Consider the following 25,381-nt stretch of genomic DNA (forward strand, 5'->3'; position numbering starts at 1 on the left):
TAGCACTAGTTAGACAATTAAATTTTGAAATATTTTATCTTTATTTTCCGGAAGAGGAGAAAGGGAACTCATCTGAGAAGAGCAAGCCAAAACATACTGTTATCCTGGCAGTTATTTAGATAACAAAGTAAAGTGCATGGGTGCTAAGCTTTCAGAGTAGGAACAGGGCAGACATATTGTAATTTTGTTTGTATATCTGTTGGACTACCCTGCCTAATCACTGAAAAATCATCTTCAGCACCACCTCTGAAAAATGTTTTATATAATCGGTGGTTACATCAGTATCAGAAAACCCTTTCTCACATCACCAATCATATTAATTGTTATACAACTGCTTATCCTTGCACTACCAAAATTACTTTGGTTCTGGAGGCTTGATATTCTTGAGGTCTTTTGGGTTTTGTTTTGTTTTTTAACATTGTAGTATGGAAAACCAGTCTTGGTGCTTTTTCATAAGGATTAAGACTAGGATTTTCAAAAAGTTTTAATAGCATAAGCATAAAAAATTTGAGTCTATTAGAACAAGAGTTAGTGTTCTTGCTAATCATTCATGGTAGTCTCTAGCTTACATTCAAACTAAATTCCTTCTAGGGCAATATTACATTCTAGTTTCCTGTGCCTTTGTTATAGTCTATTTAGTGTTGTCTCCTTATGATTAACTCAATTTCTCAAAAACAAGTATTAAAACGAAATCTTCTAATCAGCTATGTTGAGCTAGATTTGGCATTTGTTGAACTTTTTTGTGTATGTTTAAGGTATAAGAAACTTCATTTATTAGTTTTTGCTTCTGTTCAAAGCAATTTTATTACAATAGGTATGTCTAATGCTGACCGTCTCTCTTAATATATTTCACCTTTACATGTTTCATTTCAACTGAGATATAGCCATGAGGGTGAGGTTTGTTAGGGTGATAGTTTGTAATTTTCTGATAATATCATAAAGTAAGAAAAAATTTTCATGAAAATTTTAGCAAAGTATTTTAAGCAGTGGATATTATTTTATGTCTGTATCTTGTTGGAAACTGTACTTTTTCTAAAATAAAACTCTCCAATCAAGTTGGAGAAGAGAAAAAATTAGTTTTAATTTTTGCTGCTTTTAACTTTTAATCCAAATCCAGAATTAGAAAAGCTAGTACTTCAGTTTTATTTTCTGAAAGCATCTGTGATTTTTAATTGCTTTAGATGTCAGCTCTCAAGTTGAAAATTCACCATAGGAGGGACTATAAAATGGTGGCAGTAGCCTATGTTATTCTGTTTCATGAACACCATGTAAGTTCTTAGGTCCACAGATGAAAAGGGTAAAAGATAGTTAATAGAGTAGATTTTTTAAAATAATGTTTTTAGATACTGTTTCCTCAGTTATGCTTTTTTTTCAAGTGACTTCTGTGACTTCTGTGAAACTGAAGATAATTCATGAACTTCAGAAAATATTATTTTAAAAAATCTGATAATTTGTATTTTAATATAATTCCTTTTATTAATTCAGTAATTCTAAAAATATGAGTGGTCTTTAGTACATCAGGCAGTGTAATTATTGATATATTGTTAACAATATGGATGTGAAAACATACCTATTTTTTCCTTGTGAGAGTGGGTTATGCTTAACCCATCAGTAGCCTTAAGATGACGAAATTGTTTGATAGCTTGTGATTAAAAACTTAAGCACCAATCTGAGTGTAATTTAATATCATTATTGTTATTATTCAATTTAATTATATTGATATTCAAGATTTTCTCTGATTTAATGATACAACTGAGTATTAAATTTTTCTAATGAGCACAGTACTGCCATACAGTTTCAATTTATCAAGTTAATATTTACTGAATGGCAAACATGTGAGATACTTTTAGACATAGATCCTGACTTATGAAGAGTATAGTCTTGATATCGTGATTTTTCACGTTTTACTTTTAGCATGAAATTTTTTTTTTAATTATTACTTTGAAAAGTTTAATTGTATCCTCAATATTTAAACAGATGTAGTGAAGTTGCTTTGGTTGGGTGAAGTGCCCGGAGTCCCATCTGCTTTCTTCTATTTAGTGGCCCCAGAAGCATTCTCATGGGATCCCAGGACTCTGAGGAACAGTTTAAAAACCATATTCTGGCTAGAGAAAAGAAAACAACACATTAAAAATTAGCAATAAAAGTTAGAAGCACAGACTATGGAGTTACACTATCTGGATTGAAAACGTCTCTACTAGTGATCACCTGTGCTGCCCTGTTTAAGTTGTTTCTATAACTCATTTTTCTCCTCAGGTGAGGAAAATAATAGTACCCATATCTTAGGAGTTTTGTGGGGATTAAGTGAGTTGATGAATATAAAGCTCTTAGGATAGTGACTGGCACATTGTAAACGAATAGGTATTAGATTGTGATATTATTTTATCTTTTTAAATTGAAGGAGTCAAGCAGAATGACTTCGGGAAAATTCTACCATCCATAGTCCCTGTATTTATTTGTTCTCCTTTCCTACAAGTCTTATTCCACTTTGTCAGGACCTAGTGAATGAAGAAAGACTTGAATGTACTTTTAATTTTTTTTTGCTTAGTAGTATTACAGTAATGGTATTTATCATTATAAATCAGTATTATCCATTTCTGAGCTGTGTTAATTTAGCTCTCCTAGGCATACTGATAGGCAAGGGATATAACAACATAGAACTGTTCATGAATAAGCAATCTGCAGGAAATTTAAAATTCTTGAGTTCAGGTTATCTCTGGCCTCAGCCTCCTGAATAGTTATGATTACAGGCATATACCACCGTGTCCCAGTGGTACAAATAAGTTAACAAAGTAGTTTTCTAGGGCCCTAAATGTATTACTCCATTGAGAGAATGTCTAGTTTTTGAAATTTGCATTATTGGAGGTAATTTTAATTAGCATTAGTTGAGTAGATTTCAGGAGCACTCCAACCCTTGTCTTTTTCATTGTCAAGGCCTAGGAGGCTATGATTGGCCTCCTGAAAGAAGCAACTCTTCAGATGGATTTGAAGCAGGGGAGTGATATATGGTCTTTTTCACTGGAAAGCTGCATGGCATGAGATAGTTGTTTTCAAACTCTTTACTTGGAAGTAATAGGTCTCCTTAAATAGACTCTAGGAATTCACTGAAAAAACTGATAGTAATCAAGAACCTGTTCATTATCCCTGTCACACAACGCAAAGTCAGTTGAAATTCCAGGCATTTTTAAGGTCAGCTTCTTCCTGTGATCTGTTGGGTTAGGGAAAAAATCTTTCTGTAAATTCAGAAGAATATAGAAAGTTTTTTTTATAAGACTTAATTAAAGAGAATGAGTGATACTACACAGAAATAATATTCTTTTAGGAAACTAGATTCTCATTATAATGTAAAACAGTAAAAAAGTCATTACTAAAGCTATTATTTCTGTGTTCTAGTACTTCATAGCTTTGAATGTGACTAAGTGTAATGATTTTCTACACTTACCTGAGACTCTCATTTTGCATTTATTGGAACAAATTCTTGGAAACACACTTTAACATGAAGCTTTGTAATTTTATTCAAATTAACCAAACTTACAGTTGAATAAATGAACATAGTTTCAATCACAAAAAGAAACACCTAACCCCTGAGACATAAGAATTTTAAAAAACAGTTTAGGATTTTAAAGAAAATGACTTCCGATAAACTGAGAATGTGGCTGATTAAAAGTTCAAATAATATTCCTAGGGCAGATTTTTATCTATCCAAGCAATTAAACTCAATTATTTGAGTTTCTTCCATACCATGTGCCAAAAATTACATGGCACACTAGCATCAAAAATATGTTTAATTATCAAATGACAACTCAGTCAGATCTTTCCAATTTGATAAAGGTAAAGAAATGGAAACAGCCTTACTTGTATTAGAACCATTCACTTTCCCATCACAGGTACCAATGTTTCTACTTCTCCCTTGTTTGCAGGGAAAGGGAGAAGTATCCCTTCCCTTTAGAAAAAGAAAAGGGGCTGGGAAAAGAGAACCTGAATTCTCAGGCAGCTTATTTGTGGAAAGAGTATATATAGCAAAGTTCTGTAAGTATTTAGTTTTCATAACTGGAGCAGAAACGGTATCTCTGAAAGAATGCCTTGTACCTGTGTAACTTGGCTAAAATGATTTCTAGTCATGAAAATATATGCCTTTCTTAACCAACAGTCTTACTTGTCTGTTCTCCACATTCTTCCAAATTAATATACAGATTTCTCTAGGATTAATCCTTCTATTTCTGTTAATAAAAACTTTCTAATGTTTTGTCAGTCCCTAATTCTATAATAGGAAATGACAAGAGTACAGGTTACAGGAGAAAGGCTTATTTCAAGGAGTTGTAAATAATTACATCTGATTTTAATACAGAATTGTTTTACATTATATTCACTAGGTAGAATTACTTGCAGTGCTAACATTTATGGCAGCAGTTTTTAATATAATCACACTGAAGTATCTTGTATTGATTTTAATAACTACTCAAGGTATCTGTAATTGAAAACATAAGAAATGTTAATCTTTAATATATAACGGTAACTACAAATTTGCCCCCTCTAACAAAACAAAACAAAAGAAAAAGCGGTTCCAGATTTACTTCTGTTACCTAAAAATCAAAAACAGTTCATTTTCTTGATGTCAAAATCTTTTCTAAAATACATTTTCTTCCTTTAATAAAGGTATGCATATCATTCAACACATTAAGTATATCAGGGTTATGTTCGAAATTTTATAAATTGGTATTATTGAATAGTGTCACTAGAAAATATAAGATATTGGACTGATAGAGACTTTCAAAGGAGAAAGACATGCTAAATTTCTCTTAAAGCCTTGTTTGTTGTCTTTTGCCTGTTTGTTCTAACGTATACATTTAAATTCTGGTCAGTTGCAGCTACGCTGTTTTAATTACTGAAAGACCCATGTCTGTTAGATGTTTTGCTTCTAATATCACACTTAAGATCGTCTTTCTATATTAGTTTGTGAGTAAAAATATTTTGTGGTGATGCATGTTACCAATGATCGACTTCATTAGTGTTTTCACTTTGCCAATAACGGATGCTTAGTTCAGTAGTTTTTTTTTAGTAGTGTATATATGGAAACCAATTGCTAAGTGTTACCAATCACCTCTTTACAGTAATTTGTAAACTATACTATACTATACTGGGAGAGTGTCAGTGAGTTGGTTACTGAAAACCATTGCTTAATTAATAATAATATTTAAAATAAATTACTAATTCTCATAAATTCATGTTAAAATATTAATAGCCCAGTAATGAACTTGCAGTATCTGATAGTAACAGTATCCTTCTTTGCATAGTAAAGGTTGTTTTTCCTATCATTGTCACTTTCTTAATTTCCTCTTCACAGAGACCCCTGGGTTAGAGCATCTGTTATCTTTATTTCACTGATGAGGAAATTGAGGCAAGGAAAGTTTAAGTGACTTGTCATTCACTAAGACAAGTTAATAAATGAGTTAGAACTGGGCTGTTATTCAGATATCCTGAGATAATGTATCTTTCATAATTATACTAGTTAGCTTGTAAGAAATGCTTTTAAAATGTTTCATTTTATTGTCACATATACATAACATTTACCATTTTAACTATTTTTAACTTCAGTGGTATTAAGTATATTCACATTGTTGTGCAACCATTAAAAATGTTTTTATGTTTATGCCAAATATATGGCCCCCATAATACAAGATGTTCCCATAAGGTGTTCCCATAACTGTTTGCATGATTCAAACAGTTTCCCTGGGAGGTTATTTACACACTTACTCATTTGATGGTGTGTTCGAAATAGTTTAAGAACTCCTTTTGGAATTGCTTTCATTCTTCTGAATTTCACTGATGGATATTTCTCTTCCTTTGATGACAAAGTTGATTTTTCAAAAACCTGATGTTATTCAGAGCATTATCTGCAGAATATTATAGGTGATCAAGCTAGATATTTGTTTTCAAATAATATACTTGTGCAGTCATCCATTCATTTACTCAGCAAATATTCATCAAGGGCCCACTAAGTGCCTTTCACTCTGATAGGCAATAACTATACCATGGTGAACAAAACCAGTACTATTTCCATGGATCGTAGTCTAGTAGGGGAGATAAACGTTAAATAAAGTGTGAATATTTTAAGCATCATGAAAAGAAAAAATCATGGAGAGTGCTCTGAGTATAACAAGAGCTGGGAGAGTACCTACTTTATATTGGATACCATGTTCCCCAGAAGTAACCTTTGAGCTATGACCAAAGAATAGGTGTTAGTTGGGCAGGCGAGAGTTGAAGTCAGATGGAGCAACAGCATGTGCAGAGCCCCTAAGGTGGGCAAGTTTGAGGAACCAAAGATGAGTAACCTGTGAGATAATATTTAAATGGAGGTGGGATAAAATGAGTTCAGAGAAATAGGCAAAAGCCAGATCATGTAGGGGGAATATGGATTGTAATGTATTAAAAGGCATTGAAGGTTCCAGGCTGCTATCATCTCATCTGGTTTATTGCATTTATCTTCTAGCTGATTTCTCTGCTTATACCCTTAACTCCTATGGTCTGTCCTCACAAGAACAGCCAGAGCGATGTTTTTAAACTTAAGGCACCTGTCACCCTTTGTCCATATCACTAAATGCCTTCTTATTTCACTCAACAGAAGCTAGAGTTCTTAAAAGAGAATATAAGGCATATAAGGCTGTGTATGATCTGGCTTCTGTCTTATTTTCTACCACTTTCCTCCATGCTCACTCTGCTCCATCCTCAGTAGCCCCCCTCCCATATTGCACGAATGTTCCTGCCTTGGGGTCTCTGAACTTATAATTTCCTATACTTGGAATGTTCTTTCTCCAAATGTTTATATCCTTTCTTTCTCACTTCCTTTAGGTCTCTATCAGTCAGATCCTTCCCCACTCACTGTATACGATGGTAACTGCCCTCTCCCATTCCATGACCACCTGATATATGCTGTATATATATATTTGAGTTTTTTGTTTATCTGTTTGCCTCCCTCTACTCCCAACTCATGCTCCATGAGCACAGGAGTTTTGTTTTAGTCACTGCTATAGCTCCATTACCTCAAACAGTGTCTGGCATGTATTGTAGAAGGCATTCAAATTAATGAAAAGTGAAGGAAATTTCACAAGTGTGTGTCTGGTTTTTGGCTTGTACATCATAATGAGAACATAATGGTAACAGCGGGAGGAGAGACACAGGAGAAGTAGGTTTGGGGTAAGGAGAAGATTATGAGTTAATTTTAGTCATGTTCAGTTTGTCATACCAATGAAACATCCAAGTGGATATATCATAGGCAGTTGGATATTCTAGTATGGAATATAGACCAGAGGCCTAGGTTAGAAATAAAAATATGACTGTAGATGGTATTTAGAATCAGGGAAATGATTGCATCTGTGAAGTGAGGCCACCTGTGAAAAAGAGATCCCAGGACTAAGCCTTACAATATAACATTTGAATATAACATTTGAATCTAACATTTGAAAGGCAGAAAGACACTACTGTTGCAACAGGAAAAAAAGAAATGGATTATGGACGCAAGTAGTTTCTAGATTTTGTAATGACTTCCATTATCCTAAAAGTACGAGACCAGATCATAAGCTAAGAATGAAAGAATAAGATTGCTCAGCAATGTTGAGATCTCATTGTTTGAGATCTTAATGTTTAGCTACATGGTGCATAAAATAGATGGGTTCATACATTAAAATGATTGGGTTCATCTAGGGCTGTAGAGAGAAAAGGTCAAAGGAATTAAGAGCAACTAGACTAATTTTCTTATTTAGCTAATCCAGTAAACATCCACTGAGACCTGCTCCGTGCCAAGCGTTGTTCTAGACACTGGTGGTACAGAGTTGAACAAGACTGTGCCTATCCTCTTGAATGTCGTGCTGTGGTGAATGAGATAGCCATATAAATAAATAAGATGTAATATGTGACATGATAGAAAGCATGATCAGCCAAATGTTTTGAAAGCAAAGAAAAGAGAGCCATTGGGAAATAAGTGAGGCTTCACCAAGGAGGTGACACTTGAGTTGGGTCTTGATTTCGTTTGATTGAGTATATTATTCATTATGACTTATGTTTGGTTCATCTGGTGATAAAAATAGCAGTGACTTACCAGAGGTACAACTATAACATTATAGCTCATGCTTGTTACCACATTTTTCCACCAAAAAAATCCCTACATCAGAGGGAGAAACACTCCCAAACTCATTCTACGAAGCCACCATCACCCTGATACCAAAGCCAGACAAAGATGTCACAAAGAAAGAAAACTACAGGCCAATATCACTATGAACATAGATGCAAAAATCCTCAACAAAATACTAGCAAGCAGAATCCAACAGCACATTAAAAGGATCATACACCTTGATCAAGTGGGGTTTATCCCAGGAATGCAAGGATTCTTCAGTATACGCAAATCGATCAATGTGATACACCATATTAACAAATTGAAGGAGAAAAACCATATGACCATCTCAATAGATGCACAGAAAGCTTTTGACAAAATTAAACACCCATTTATGATAAAAACCCTCCAGAAAATAGGCAAGGAGGGAACTTACCTCAACATAATAAAGGCCATATATGACAAACCCACAGCCAAAATTGCCCTCAATGGTGAAAAACTGAAACCATTTCCACTAAGATCAGGAACAAGACAAGGTTGCCCACTCTCACCACTATGATTGAACATTGTTTTGGAAGTTTTAGCCACAGCCATCAGAGAAGAAAAAGAAAGAAAAGGAATCCAAATCGGAGAAGAAGTAAACCTGTCACTGTTTGCAGATGACATGATACTATACATAGAGAATCCTAAAGATGCTACCAGAAAACTACTAGAGCTAATCAATGAATTTGGTAAAGTAGCAGGATACAAAATTAATGCACAGAAATTTCTTGCATTCCTATACACTAATGATGAAAAATCTGAAAGTGAAATTAAGGAAACACTCCCATTTACCATTGCAACAAAAAGAATAAAATATCTAGGAATAAACCTACCTAAGGAGACAAAAGACCTGTATGCAGAAACCTATAAGACACTGATGAAAGAAATTAAAGATGATACAAACAGATGGAGAGATATACCATGTTCTTGGATTGGAAGAATCAACATTGTGAAAATGACTGTACTACCCAAAGCAATCCACAGATTCAGTGCAATCCCTATCAAACTGCCAAGGGCATTTTTCACAGAACTAGAACAAAAAATTTCACAATTTGTATGGAAACACAAAAGACCCCGAATAGCCAAAGCAATCTTGAGAAAGAAAACCAGAGCTGGAGGAATCAGGCTCCCTGGCATAAGACTGTACTACAAAGCTACAGTAATCAAGACAGTATGGTTCTGGCACAAAAACAGAAATATAGATCAATGGAACAGGATAGAAAGCCCAGAGATAAACCCACGCACATATGGTCACCTTATTTTTGATAAAGGAGGCAAGAATATACAATGGAGAAAAGGCAGTCTCTTCAATAAGTGGTGCTGGGAAATGGGACACATGTAAAAGAATGAAATTAGAACACTCCCTAACACCATACCCAAAAATAAACTCAAAATGGATTAAAGACCTAAATGTAAGGTCAGACACTATCAAACTCTTAGAGGAAAACATAGGCAGAACACTCTGTGACATAAATCACAGCAAGATCCTTTTTGACCCACCTCCTAGAGAAATGGAAATAAAAACAAAAATAAACAAATAGGACCTAATGAAACTTAAAAGTTTTTGCACAGCAAAGGAAACCATAAACAAGATGAAAAGACAACCCTCAGAATGGAAGAAAATATTTGCAAATGAAGCAACTGACAAAGGATGAATCTCATGCAGCTCAATATCAAAAAAACAAACCACCCAATCCAAAAATGGGCAGAAGACCTAAATAGACATTTCTCCAAAGAAGATATACAGATTGGCAACAAACACATGAAAGGATGCTCAACATCATTAATCATTAGAGAAATGCAAATCAAAACTACAATGAGGTATCACCTCACACCGGTCAGAATGGCCATCATCACAAAATCTACAAACAATAAATGCTGGAGAGGGTGTGGAGAAAAGGGAACCCTCTTGCACTGTTGGGAATGTAAATTGATACAGCCACTATGGAGAACAGTATGGAGGTTTCTTAAAAAACTAAAAATAGAACTACCGTATGACCCAGCAATCCCACTGCTGGGCATATACCCTGAGAAAACCATAATTCAAAAAGAGTCATGTACCACAGTGTTCATTGCAGCTCTATTTACAATAACCAGGACATGGAAGCAACCTAAGTGTCCATCAATAGATGAATGGATAAAGAAGATGTGGCACATGTATACAATGGAATATTTCGCAGCCATAAAAAGAAACGAAATTAAGTTGTTTGTAGTGAGGTGGTTGGTCCTATATACGCTACCAAATGTAAAACCGATAGCTAGTGGGAAGCAGCTGCACAGCACAGGGAGATCAGCTCAGTGCTCACGTACAGGGGTGGGATAGGGAGGGTGGGAGGGAGGGAGACAAGAGGGAAGAGATATGGAGATATGTATATGTGTGTTGCTGATTCACTTTGTTATAAAGCAAAAACTAACACACCATTGTAAAGCAATTATATTCCAATAAAAATATTTTTTAAAAATCATATTTTACCATAGTAAAAACCACGTTGTTCATACACTCAATAAACACATACTGACACCTCCTGGGTGCTAGACAGCAATGCTTTTTCATACGTCTGCCAACTCTAAAAAGAGAAGTACCTAAATATTTTGAGCAGTGACAATATCAATGAAACAAACATATAGTCTCCTAAAGTAATTAAGTCAAAAATGATGTTCATATGAATTTGAAGTGTTTACTGGAAAAATCACTCTTTGCTTTATAATCAAGTCCCATGTATAATTAAAAATATGTCTTCATTTAGATTTTTTTAATATATAAATTTATTTATTTTTGGCTGCTTTAGGTCTTCATTGCTGTGTGCAGGCCTTCTCTAGTTGTGGCGAGGTGGGGGCTACTCTTTGTTGCGATGTGCAGGCTTCTCATTGCCGTGGCTTCTGTTGTTGCGGAGCGTGGTCTGTAGGTGCTTAGGCTTCTGTAGTTGCAGCACAGGGACTCAGTAGTTGTGGCGCACAGGCTTAGTTGCTCCACAGCATGTGGGATCTCCCCAGATTAGGGCTCGAACCCATGTCCCCTGCATTGGCAGGCAGATTCTTAACCACTGTGCCACCAGGGAAGTCCTATTTAGAGAGGTTTTGTTTTGAATATAAACTCAATCATTGACTGACACACACACGCCAATATACATACACACGTACATATTTATTATGCATATATGAATGAATACATATATTTTTAAATAGTTTTGGTATATGATTAAGGTATTTTGTGTAATTCTTCAGTAATTGCCCACGGCTTTTCTAAGCATTATGTACCTTGCCCAAGAGAAAGCTTTCAGTAACTGTTTTTAAAAGAAATTAAAAACAAGTTCTTGACCAAAATATTACTAACTGTTCATAAGGAAATTCTTAATAGCAAGATATAATATACTTTATGATTCCTCTTACATTTATTGAATACCATACCAAAAGTATCTATATCATCATAATTATGCCACCATCTTCCTGAGACCTCTCTTACCTTCCCTGAGACTTGTTCCATTAATTGTCTCTTCTTTGTTCTATATCTTTAACCTCACCTCTTCACTGTCTTCCTTTCCTCGTATATGCATGGTCAACTCTTTTTTTTTTAATGGGGTGGGAGGGAGATGGAGTGAGGAGTACCCTTGACCTTGAAAAGTGTGGTCTGTCTTCCCTACTTTCTCATGTCCCATTCAATAGCCCTCATGTCTGCAGCTTAGCACAGTAGTTAAAGCTTAGATTTTGCAACTTGACTGCTTGGATTCAAATCCTAGTTCTGTTACTTGTAAGTTGTGTGACCTTGGATAAGAAACTTTTTAGTTTATCTGTTAAATGGAGATAACATGCTTAAGTGCTTGGCACATAACAAACAATGTGCAAGTATCAACTGCTGTTATATCATCACTGTGACCATCATACCACCCCACAGAAATTGTTTTTGGTAAGGTCATTCTCGACTCCATTTCCTAGGCTCTTTGTAGCCCCTTTACCTTTGAGAAGTTGACATCTGCTTAAAAGTGACAAATCCCAGATCTGTCTCCACCATACTTCTCCCTCCTGAGTTTTCCTCCAAAATATAACTATTAGATGGACATTTCTGCCTAAACAATATTAAAGATAACTCAAACTCAGCATGTGTATGACTAAACATATTTCCTAGAAACCCGATGCTTTTATTTATTATACTCCCTTATAGGTGCAACCATTAATTAACCCAAGTCAAAACCTGAGACTTACCACAAGTTCTATTCATTCTACTACCTCTTAAGTGTCACTTGTATCTATCTTTTCCTTTCCTGTCAGTACAGTATTTTAACACTTGAGCATCTTTTAAGTGAACTTTTGAAAAATTCATCTAACTCATCTCTTTGTTCCATCATTTATCCTCTTCTAATCCATTTAGTACACTCCTCCCAGAGTCAGTTTTTAAAAGCAAATACCTCCTTGCTTAAAACTCGTTTCCAGGACTTCCCTGGTGGTACAGTGGTTAAGAATCCGCCTGCCAATACAGGGGACACGGGTTCGAGCCCTGGTCCAGGAAGATCCCACATGCCGCAGAGCAGCTAAGCCCATGCACCACAACTACTGAAGCCTGCTCGCCTGGAGCCCCCTCACCCCCACTGGGGAAAGCCCACACAGCAACGAAGACCCAACACAGACAAAAATTAATTAATTAATTTTTTTAAAAAAACCTCATTTCCTATCACCTAAAGGATAAAATCCAAACTGGACCCTACCTAGCTCTTTAACCAAAACTAAAAGTTCTTGGAATTCATTAAGCTTCAAGTCTCTTTATATATAATGTTACCTCTTCCCTAGTTGCCTTTCACACACACACGCATGCATGCACACACATACAAACACACACACACCCCTTTTCCTCTATCTCTTCTGGACAAATACCTACTACACAGTAAGAATCATGAAATTAGAGGCTATCTTTGGTTTTCTTTTATATCCCCAATGTTTGGTATAATGCCACATAATAGTAACTACATTAGAACAGTGTTTCTCACAGTGTTTGGATGAGACAGTGCTGGTCAACAACAAAATAACTATAGAAATTAAGCATAAGTGAGGGATCCAGAACTTTTATAGCAGTTAGGTTAGTTTCATATCTATTAAATCTAATAATTTTAAAATGGGTCTTTCTTTTCTGTATGTTATTTCTTAGAACTTCATTTTTCTAGTGGTTCATTTTTATTTTCTAAAAAACTTTATAGAAGTATCAGTCTGTGACAGTTTGAAAATTTAAAAAGATACTAGTCCTTCCACATAGATGATTTGAGAAGCACTGCATTAGGAAAATTTACCTGAAATGTTTAGTACTTGACCTGTACCAGATTAATGATATTTCTGGAGCTGTCTAAATGTCAAAGAGCACAATAATTTTTAAAAGAATTATAGCTTTTAATATATATATTTACTTCTTGCAAAGACCTACCAATTTATATAAAGTCTAATAAACACTACAGCTTATGTTCTGCCGATGTAGCCAGTCTGATAGTACTTGAATTGGGCTGCCATGTTAATCACAGCTTGGCAGAAGATACCCTACTACTCTGCTAATTGTTTCTTGAACGATTTCACAGTGAATGGCATGAAAACATTTTAGAACAGTATTTCTGTATTTCTAGTCTCTTAACATAATGGTCTTCTGTTCTTAATATTTGTTGAGTGATTAATCAAATAAATTTAAAGTTCTCTTTTATTATGAAAATAATTAGAAACCTTCATAGTTATGTTATCACATAGTCCTTAAATTTCTGTTTCAACTCAGCTTAAGTATTAATATTGTCAATTATGGGCCTAGTGTAATGAAATGATGCAGAGAAGTATATGACTTGGTAGTTCTTTCAAAGAATGTAGTAAGTCAGTTAAACTTTCTAAAAAAATTCTGCTGACCCTTTCTTTATGCCTTAGCAGGATAACTAAAAGATGAACAAATCACATAATTCTTAATACTAATTTATTCAAAAATGTTTCTTTACTGAATATTATGTTCAGGGGACTGAACAAAACTTTAAAACACTTGTTTTTTCTTAAAACCTTTCACTATCTTGCTTGCTTAAAGTATTGGCATTCATTTCATTGTGAGCCAGTTTTAAATTATTAATAGGGTAATTAATAGGTAATTAATAAGCTACTAAACATTAAAATTGAACTAATAAGCTTTAGTTCTTTAAAATAAATATAACTTACGCTAATATTTATTAATGTTATTAGAACCATTTAGCTTAAGCATGCTTCCCATAAACTGAATATCTAAACATAAAAATCATTCAATAAATAGCCTGTTACTTTAAAAAAAAAATTAAACAATTGCTGTTACAACCTAGTAGTTTTAAAGCATCATACAACTACCTAAGCTTACCTTAGCATCAATTGTTGATCTAATCATTATCCCAGAAACTTTCAAATTTCTCTCTATTGCAAGTGGATCTTCTATCCAGTTTCTACGTTTAGCTTTTAATATGAAAAAATCACTGGTCTTTATATAATCATGTTTTTTTAAGCGTGACATCTCTAGTTATAGGACTTACTCGCTGCAAGTAACAGGGTAGCCCTTTTGACAAAATTTTCCTTCCTCAATCCCATAGATGAGGAGGGGATAGGCATTGACATTTCTTTGCTAGCCAAAAGGTTTCCCATTAGTTCTCATACTTCCCAAGCTTTCATAATAATTCTTAATTAAATTCAAGTAGCGTGTGAAGAGAGATTAGATAGAATTTGAAGAAAGGGTGACATCAGGGACTTTAAATGAAGTTTAATTTTATTCATGTGCAAAGCATAGTGACCAGATTAATGATAAACATGAAAATGTTAGAACATCTTTGTCCAATTCAAAAATACTGCCTTTAAAACTACTTTATGTAAAATTTCAATATTTTAAGTCAAGTGTATGGCAGTTCTCTCTTCACTAACTAGGTGGGAGAAGGAAGAAAACATACTTAAAGTTTTTAAAACTAAATAAAAAGAAAGTTATATCCACTTACATTTTACTTACACAAATTTGTTCTTTAAAGAAAACTTGAAGAGAGAATGGAAATTTAAAGCAAAATGGAGCTATAGTTGTATTTGTTTTCCTAAAATATATGGAGAAACTTCAGAATTGATCTCAAATATAATGAGATTTGCCTTTCCTAGGAAAAAATAAATAAAACATGAAGTGTCTTAAAAATATCTCATTTTCCAAACCTCCGTGGTGAGGGGCCAGGCTTATATTTGTAGTTCTTCATTGTAAAAGTCTACGTCATAGTTTTCTGTCTTATCCACTACTTTTTTACAGAACTTGAGCCAGTATCCCAGTTTTAATAAAATACTTTGGAGTTATACAGTACCTTTTTAGAACGTTTATACTCTTGTCATGACGAATTGAAAAATAACATGACAAATTCGAAAATTCTTTATCCATCTAATCTTAAAATCCAAAATAAGATATTTCGGGGAATTCTAAGATTACTTTAACCATGGATTACTTTAGGTTTTATTTTTTAAATCATAAGAAAATAAAATGGTTTCCTCATTTTAGATTGGGTTTTTAGTATTGGTCAGTTTGAAAGTGTAGCTACTTTAAGAGTTGTGAGTGGCGTTACATTTTGATCAGTTACAGAATGAGTTACACAACTCAAAGGCTTTAGGTAATCAAAAATTAAGTTTGTTTTCTTTCCTGTTCTAGTTACCGGTTTACTAAAATAGTGAGCATACATGATCACTTGAAAATTGGGCTTCTGGAGCACCTGAACAGAAAGGGAGTGGTTCATATTCAGCATTACAAAAGACAACTTTCTCTTTTTGAAGGGGATTACTTTGACTATTTTCCAGGTACTGGGGAAATTCCAGATTCATTACAAGTTATTGGGATGGCTATTAATTATTCATTTCCTAAAATATGTTGATTATAGACTTGAGATTTGGTTATATAGTAGAACTTTATTTCAATTCATCAATTTTTAAAAAATATATAGAAGTTTATAGTGAAATACAAAATTGAGACTCTTACATGAGTCACTCTTTCAAAGAACTCAAGAAACATCAGTCTTACTGATCAGAACATATTTAATGGAAGAACTTTTTGAAAGTAATGTAAGAGGAATAGGATTTTTGCATGTGTATGTAAGGAAAAGTTATGTACAAAACATTGTAGTCTTTCCTGGAATGAGAGAGAATCATACTTCACATAATACTCCAATTTTAAGATGTTGGGTTAAGGGCAGAAATTTATAACCAGAGAGTTTTTCATAGATAATTAATACTTTATAAAATAGTCCAATGGTATATGCATTCTTTTAAAAAAAGTTCTTCATGGTGACAGTGATTAAAGGTCTGTATACATTGAGCCATGTAGAATGTCCACTGGATGAGATACTTGATTATTTAGAAGAATTTTTTTAAGAATTGTGGTGTCTAGTTCCAGGTGGATTTGGGAAAAAGAGTCTTCATGAAAATATATTACCAAATATTTTTCTTTCACATACCTTTTACTTATATGGATTTCTCTTGACAGTTATTTTTTGGAGTATTCACAATAGTTATTTTTCATTCATTAAGAAAGCCTCTTTAGGCATTATTTGGACTTTATTTTTGAATTTGTAGAACTTTAAATAGGTTATAGTTATATAACAGGGTGCAATTCAGATCTTAGTCAAGTGTTTTCCCACTGTTCTCAGTCTCTAAGGACTGATTTACTGTATAAGTTTTTATTCATTTATCACACCTTTATTACGGTATGTGCCAGGCATTGTGCTAGATGCTAAGTTACAAAGGTGAATAAGACATGGACTCTGCTCTCAAGATAAGGACAGTCTAAGTGAGTTCAAGGTACAGCATTAGTCCAGAAGAAGGAATGTTAGTTCTTCCTTGAGGTGCTGAGATGTTGAGATGAGTTTTAAAGAATAAATAGGAATTTCTTACAGGGGAAGAATGTTCTAAGAAGGGGAGGAGTACATGCTAAGGCTCAGTCTTAATAGGTTAAACTAAGGAATATATCTTAAGACCCCTTATTCAAATTCACATTCAAGAATACTCTTACTTGCAATTTCCATTTTAAATGCATATGTGAGCACAAGTAGAGAACTACAAAGCCATTTTGAGGAACACATTTGCTCACAAAATGATTGGCTTGCACATAATACACCATTCTCATCATTCCTCATGGATCAATATCTTTTCATGCTAGCTTATATCCTCAACCTTCCAGTTAGCCAGCTGTGAAGATGCTGTATCACAAAGGCTAAATTAATGAATGCCAAAAGTCTACCATACACTAAATATGAAATTTTAGTATTTCATATTACCATATACTAAATGTGAAATTTAGTTTTTTAATCCTTAGACCTTCAAATGCTCTTGTCAGTTTTGCACACTATTAACTTGCCTAGGGATCATAAAAAACATTTAAATAAATAATTTGCCTAGTTAACGAGTGCATTTGCCTGTTGATTAATGTAGCTTTTTTACTTTTTCTCTCTTGCATCAAGAATTGAAACTACTAGTACAGAATCTTTTTCTTCAGTATGATTATTGCTTTATTTTTAACATGGTATTTGACAGAATTCTACCCAATATTAGGACCAACTCTAGACACAATTATAATACAAACAAAATGTGGCTTGAGATACGTGTTTTATGATCAGTCACATTACTTCGTATATGGACCTCATTTTTTTGGTGATGACTTGTAAGAGGTAGTTCTTAAACTATGAAAGTGTTGGCATTTGTTAGTGTCAGGCAGTTGAAATCAAATGAATTAACAGGTGAAGCTCAAAATGGCCTGTGACTATTAGAATGTCACAAAACTCATAAGTAGCTGTAAAAATAACATACTAATATTGTTTATATAATCCTTTTTGTTTTTATCATACATTCATATATATTCTCAGGTTTTGTGGGGGGTTTTTTATTCTCAGTTTTTGCTAAGAAAAACCATGTATGTTAAGGATGAGGGTTTTTTTTTTTTTTATTTTGCAGTTCAGGAAACATTGAGAATAAGAGATATATCCACATAGGCACAACATATGTTGTATGATTTCTAGTCCATATTACATTACTGGAGTAAAGTATCATGAGTTAAAAAGGACATTTCCTATGTCTACATATGTAGGACTTCTAATATATATATATATGCCTTAAGAAAGGAATTGTTCTGGAACAGTCCCAATCAGATAGGAAAGTGATGTTTTTATAATAGAAGAATCTTTGAGAGAAATGCTTCAGAACTCTGGTTATAGTTTTTATTATTGAACTAATGAAAGTTATCTTTATTCTTTAAAACATTGTATTTAATGGCAGCCAGTCCAGGTATCCAATTTTCTTGTAATTGTCGAAGATGTTCATGTTTCTAAGATAGCCTCATGTTAAAAGATTGAATAATGAGTTGCATAAATTAAAAATCAAGCTGTATTATGACCAAATTTAAGAAATGGGCTTCTTTCTTCTACCAGAATGATGGCATTGAATACTGATGTCACCTGGAGGAAATATTTTAGTTGTTTGAGCTCTATTACAATAGTTCCTTGAAATTTATACCAAAAGAGAACTTTTAATGCTTAACTGGTTTTCATATTATTTCAAGAATATAGTGACTCCTATAATAACATTATATTCAAGGTGAAGGAGAAAATTATGGTATTTTCAAGATGAGGAAAAAAAGTCTAACATCAGTTTAGTTTTTAAACTATTATGATCTATGTAGTAGAACAGTTAAACTGGCTATTGAATTTCTGTATTTGTGTTTCAGAAAATTTTTATAAAAATTAAGGTTGTGAGTTCCTTAAAACATTATGTTCAGCAAATAAGATGCTTTGGGGGACCATTTAGGATTTAATAGTTTACATTTAAACATAAAGTTTGTCTCAAAATATATTTTATGATATCTTGACAGGAAATACAGGCAGTTACTTACTAAGACTATTTGTGCTTTGTTGTTTAGTTTGTTATCAGTGAATTATAATCAGCTTCAAACTGGCATGAGTCACTATGAAAATAAGCACTGGTCTCTGTGTCATTGACTTTTTAAAAATCCAAGTAGAGGCCCACTACAAAGCAGATGGTAGATTAAATGAAAGTCAAACAAAAGGGGACCAGGGAGTTTTTAATAGGTGCTGTCTTTTTGGATTTAGTATTCAGGTAGAAGTGCTTGAAGAAACTTTTGAAATTATTCATTACAAGCAAAAATATTTTTGCCTTTGTGATATTTCATTCAACAAAATTTGAATACTCTGTGCCAAACATTGAAAGAAAAGAGTTAAAAAAAAAGAAGAAGAAGAGATGGAGGATAAATACATTAGTAAATATAGGCAAAAAACATTTTAACTAAGCATGCATTTATTGTATACATGCTAAATGCCAAGGGACATTGTGCTCAGTGCTAGAGACATGAATTTAAAGGATATCAAGATTCCTGCTCTCGTGGAAGTCTCAGTCTATTTGGCAAGACAGACAACCTAAAAATTAAAGTTACACTATATTATAAAATAAATGTTGTAATAAAAGTAAGCACTAAGCAATAAGGAAACATACAGGAGGAAACGCTATAAGGGAACCTGGGAATCCTTCCCAGACAGGGTACCTGAATGGTTTAGTAGAAGTTAGTAAGGCAAAGAAGGTATATTTCATATAGGTAGAGTAATGAGAACTTAAAAAGTGAGAGAATGCATGGAGGTCAAAGAACCACAAGTAATCAAATAAGGCTGGGATGGAAGTTTTTTTGTTTTTTGTTTTTTTAAAGGTATTTTATTGACAAGGGATGAGGCTAAATAGATGCGCAAAAGACAGACCCTTCTAAAGATTTGAAATTTTAATCTGAAATTGCTATTAAAGGATTTGTAGCAAGGAAGTGACATAATTAAGTCATAAATTTTAGTGACAAATTTTAGAAAGATCACTCTGGATGCTATGGAAAGCTAAAAAGATTTTCAATTATAGTTGGAAGCTCTTTGCAAGATAAGGATAAACATGAATAATTAGGTAAAAACAAAGCTCAAGAATTATTCATGTTTGCACAACTTGATTTTTTTGAAGTGTTTAAACGGTAAAGCATTAGGTTCTTTATATAATTGTTACACGCAGCAGTAGAATATTATATTCTTAGTATAACCCTGAGCTGATCAAATATAAGGATTTGAAAACTAATTAATAATTGTTGTAAATGCTGTCTGACCTCCAGTTTGCCTCATCGACTATTTAGTGTTGGTCCTTTTTGTACTAAATGAGATGATACTGCTAAGTGATGGCATTTATGCCCTATGTAGTCATGGTGTATTCTAGGTTGCCTGGCCCTACCTCCAGTGCTGGGTTTATAATTTAAATGACATATATTACAAAAAGAAAAGAGAAAATGAAACTCAGAAGACCTGTAAGATTATGAAAGTTTGAGATATAAAAGGAATTAAGAGGAAAGGTAGAAAAAAAGTCCCTTCCCTAATTACTTCCTACACTGTAGCTTACTTCTTGTTCACATAAAATATTTTACTGTTGAAAAAGACATGTAAATAACTTTACAGGCTGTATAGCCCACCTCAAACATTTTTTAACTGTTGATATTATTTTCATTGCCTAAGAATAATACAATAACAAGTTCCATGATATTATAAAGGGTTCTCCCTTTTACCTTGAGGTAGGGGCCAGACTACCAGTTTGGACAGTATTATTTTTATTAGAAAATTCCAAAATAGATATCATAGTTACATGAGTACACATAAATTGATTTATAATTGAAACCACAAAATATAACGCCGTAATCTATTTTTAAGAATTGAATATGCTTAATTTTGGAGTTTTAGCCAAACAGTATATGACATATAGTCATAGTTTATAGCATCCAAGTTATCAGCATGAACTCAGCAGGCTGAACCTTTCATAGTTACCAAAACTATTTAACTTATTCCATATGAGTGGTAAGCAAGCTTCGAAAAACTTTTATTTCCATTAATATAAGTCTGAACTGTCATAAGAACAGGTTTCTACTACTCTATGTGCAAGCAACTAGCTTCACTTAAGGCACTTTGTCACTTTACTCCAAGACAAATATCTTCCTGCAGCCAAAAAAAAGTTAACCTATATGACCATATGTCTGTGTCAGTCATTACATGTTCTAATTAATGGCTCTAGACATCTACTTGATAAAGTAATATTCGGTCCAAAATGAAGTCACATTTTATGGTATTATCAACTTAAAAAATTATTTCATCTTGAGATAAAATATTGTGGAAAAACTACCTCCGCCGTCTATTTTATTTTAAATCCTAAATTATTTAATTCAAAATGGAACAGAGCTGGAGAATTAATTTGTTCATAATTTTAATCTTGCCGTAAAGGAAAGTTGGGTTGTTGTGTTATTAAAGAAGAGCTAGAAGAAGTAAGAACACAGCCAGAGTTCACATAAAATTTTGTTTTCTGAGGTTCAGCTGATCTGTACTCTCCCTTCTAAAAATGGTTGATCCAAAAGGAAAGTTTAGAAGGCTGCACTTTCATGATAAGGAACTGACAATGGAAGCAGTAAATACCTCTTTAAAGTTCATTTCTTGCTTGCCCTCTTTCTCAGTTTTTACCTACTCAGGCTAATTTGCAGATGCCTGGGACGATTAGACAATCCATAATTTCTACCAGTCAAGTAAAAGAAGGAAAGAAAATTCTGAGCTTCTCTCCCAGTTAACCAGTAGTTTGCTGTGGTTAAAATTAATGCAGATTTTACAGCAACAAATATTAGCGTTTTCATTTACTATAAGTAATTGACTTGAAATTTGGGAAATGAATAGTTGAGTACATCATTTGAGTGCTTATTTGATCAGTTACTTAGTGCAAGAGGCCATCATGTAAATTTTTTGCTGTATATTATCACTTTGTTTCTCTCTACATTTAACATGTTTAACGTGTGGTTTCTTTTACTTGAAAATATATTTTATTCTTTGCAGTGTTTGAGCAATACACCTCCACTTACTGAATATTTCCTGAATGATAAGTATCAAGAAGAACTGAATTTTGACAATCCCTTAGGAATGAGAGGTGAAATAGCTAAATCTTATGCTGAATTGATCAAGCAAATGTGGTCTGGAAAATTTAGCTACGTCACACCAAGAGCCTTTAAGGTTAGTATGGTAAATACATTTTCAACAAGGCCTATATCACACCCAAGAGGACAAAAATCTTTGGGAAAGGGGTAAAAAATCATAGCTATTACAATGGTTTGTGGCCCTCCAAAGGGACTCAGCACATAAATACATACACAGCATATATGGTATTAAATTTTCAGGGTGGGGCACATAATAGATGATTAATTTAAACTGTCCAAAAAGAGTTCTGGAGGTTGGTAAAGGAAATAATGAAATAAAGTTTGAGAAACACTGGTATGGTTCAAAATGACTACAGACAGCAGTGAGCATTTGCAGATTGTTTTAGAATACAGCACATCTCTAAGAAACCTACATAAATATTTTATACAAATGTAAAGACTAAATTTGGGCATGTCATTAAACTCTAAGAACTCTATTTTGCGAGTCATTATTGGTTTGAAAAATTACTGAAATGAAACTGGTCTGCAAAGTGAGCACTAAATATTAATTAAATATATTTTCAATATAATTCTTAAACTTCTATGTTTTTTCTTATTTGTGAAGTAGTTAATTCTTAGAATCAAAATCTCAAGTAATTTAGTTTGTCATTCAAATAAGAATTGAACTGAAATTTAGCTTTATATTGTTGAAGTTTTCCTAATTAATTATATGGGTGAGATTTATGAGAAATTTTAAACGTTTGAAGAAAATAAGCAGTTTTCAACCGTTTTTTTTGTTTGTTTGTTTTTTTGCGGTACGCAGGCCTCTCACTGTTGTGTCCTCTCTCGTTGCGGAGCACAGGCTCCAGACGCGCAGGCTCAGTGGCCATGGCTCACGGGCCCAGCCGCTCCGCGGCATGTGGGATCTTCCCGAACCGGGGCACGAACCCGTGTCCCCTGCATCGGCAGGCGGACTCTCAACCACTGCGCCACCAGGGAAGCCCTCAACCGTTTTTTATACAACTTAAATGATGTTCATATAGAACATGGACTGGGCCACATTTTATTAACTATGTCCTAGTTCTTAAAAAATAAAAGACAAATCAAAAGAAGTCCTGCATTTATCTTCCTTAACTTTCCAAACTTAGGACAAACTAGTTCAGACAAGTCATTTCTCAGCCCTTATCCATGATTCCAATTAGTTTCATTTTACAAGATGTTCTCAATTATGTGTAAATAGGTCCTTGATATCTGACTTTTTTCTTTTGCATTTCTTTTCAGTTTCATCAAAAAAATACTTAGCACTGCAAAGACTAGGAAAATTATATATGAACATGAATATTCTTTTTATCTCTATGAGATTTATCCTCTTTACACACAGAAATTAAATGAGAGCATTGTACTTTTTTTTTTTTTTTTTTGCATTGTACTTTTTTCAAGTGACCCAGAAATGTTACTGAATTTTAAGTCTTTAGTGTTTCCCAATCCTTCGTACAAAACTATACCATATTTTCTCAATGTTCTCTCCTTAGGTCAGCATTTCTTTTCTATTTTACAGATCAGTTATCATTATTAAAATATTTTTAGATATGTAATTCTTTATGTGTATTTATCCATATGTAATTATCATATCTGCATATGACTGCAAAAGTGCCACAAGTTGATTTGAGTGTTACACATAAATTTTAGGAAGTAGGTGAATTCACAAATATGGAATCTGTTAATAATGAAAATTGACTATATATTTTTTAAATCAATCTTGTCCCTAGAACTGATTTTATAGTTTTGCTTCTCTTACAGACACAGGTAGGACGTTTTGCACCCCAGTTCTCTGGATACCAGCAACAAGACTGTCAAGAACTATTAGCTTTCCTATTAGATGGACTACATGAGGATTTGAATAGAATTAGGAAAAAACCATATATACAGTTAAAAGATGCTGATGGAAGACCAGATAAGGTAAATTTAACCATATTATTGTCACCATTGTTATAATAATGTGGTATCTCTTTGTAATATGTGTCTGTTTTCCTTACAGGTAGTTGCTGAAGAAGCCTGGGAAAACCATTTAAAAAGAAATGATTCTATCATAGTAGATATATTTCATGGCCTTTTTAAATCAACTTTAGTTTGTCCTGAATGTGCTAAGATTTCAGTAACATTTGATCCTTTTTGTTACTTGACACTTCCATTGCCCATGAAAAAGGAACGTACCTTGGAAGTTTATTTAGTTAGAATGGATCCACTTACGAAACCTATGCAGGTAGGAAGTGATTAATTTCTTTGCATTTGTTATTTTTATAAAAGATTAGTGTTGAGTCCTTATGCCTCAAGTACAATTCGATAATAAGCTGTTTTGCATAAGAGATTTTTATACACTAATTAGTACAACTTTTCAGAATCTTGAAAGGGTGAGGGATGTGTAAAGTACCATTATTTGTCATGTAAAAACAAAATTCTCAAAGACTTTTTCTTATCAAAGAAAAATGAGAGGTGGTTTGATTTTACAATATTGGTATGAATATTAGCTTACAAAGATTAATAATATAGTAATGTCCCAGTTTTCCAACTTGAACTTTCTTTAATGTTCATTGTAATATTTTTCCTACTGGCTGTTGGAAGAGAAACTAATACTTGCTATACATTTTGATTCATATAATGATAAGATAATGGTATATTTATTTTTTTAACATCTTTATTGGAGTATAATTGCTTCACAATGTTGTGTTAGTTTCTGCTGTATAACAAAGTGAATCAGTTATATGTATACATATATCCCCATATCCCCTCCGTCTTGCGTCTCATTCCCACCCTGCCTATCCCACCCCTCTAGGTGGTCACAAAGCACCAAGCTGATCTCCCTGTGCGATGCAGCTGCTTCCCACTAGCTATCTATTTTAAATTTGGTAGTGTATATATGTCAGTGCTACTCTCTCACTTCATCCCAGCTTACCCTTTGCCCTCCCTGTGTCATCAAGTCCATTCTGTACATCTGCATCTTTATTCCTGTCCTGCCCCTGCCTTTTTTTTTTTTTGATTCCATATATATGTGTTAGCATACAGAATTTGTTTTTCTCTTTCTGACTTACTTCGCTCTGTATGACAGACTCTAGGACCATCCACCTCACTACAAATAACTCAATTTCATTTCTTTTTATGGCTGAGTAATATTCCATTGTATATATGTGCCACATCTTCTTTATCCATTCACCTGTCGATGGACACTTCGGTTGCTTCCATGTCCTGGCTATTGTAAATAGTGCTGCAGTGAACGTTGT

General features: G+C 33.6%; 1 protein-coding gene across 10 annotated transcripts in view; it reads left to right on the top strand.

The window, feature by feature from the left end:
- Window positions 1-25,381, top strand: part of USP15 (ubiquitin specific peptidase 15) — a 161,667-nt gene that overhangs the window by 83,291 nt on the left and 52,995 nt on the right. For 9 of the 10 annotated variants that reach the window (XR_016394810.1, XR_016394811.1, XR_016394812.1 and 6 more), the window contains 3 exons: window positions 22,027-22,200; window positions 23,904-24,062; window positions 24,142-24,366. Coding sequence is in view for 5 of the 10 variants with exons in the window: in XM_022571647.2 (XP_022427355.1) it covers window positions 22,027-22,200; window positions 23,904-24,062; window positions 24,142-24,366 (558 nt within the window). In the remaining 5 variants the exon portion in view is untranslated. Of the gene's footprint in view, window positions 1-15,804; window positions 15,938-22,026; window positions 22,201-23,903; window positions 24,063-24,141; window positions 24,367-25,381 lie in introns of those variants that run through there. The other variant, XM_022571652.3, reaches the window with a different exon arrangement.

The sequence above is a fragment of the Delphinapterus leucas genome, chromosome 11 (genome assembly GCF_059928025.1).
Source record: "Delphinapterus leucas isolate spDelLeu-1000000601 "Yukka" chromosome 11, BTC_Dleu_Yukka2, whole genome shotgun sequence".
NCBI classification, from domain to species: Eukaryota; Metazoa; Chordata; class Mammalia; order Artiodactyla; family Monodontidae; genus Delphinapterus; species Delphinapterus leucas.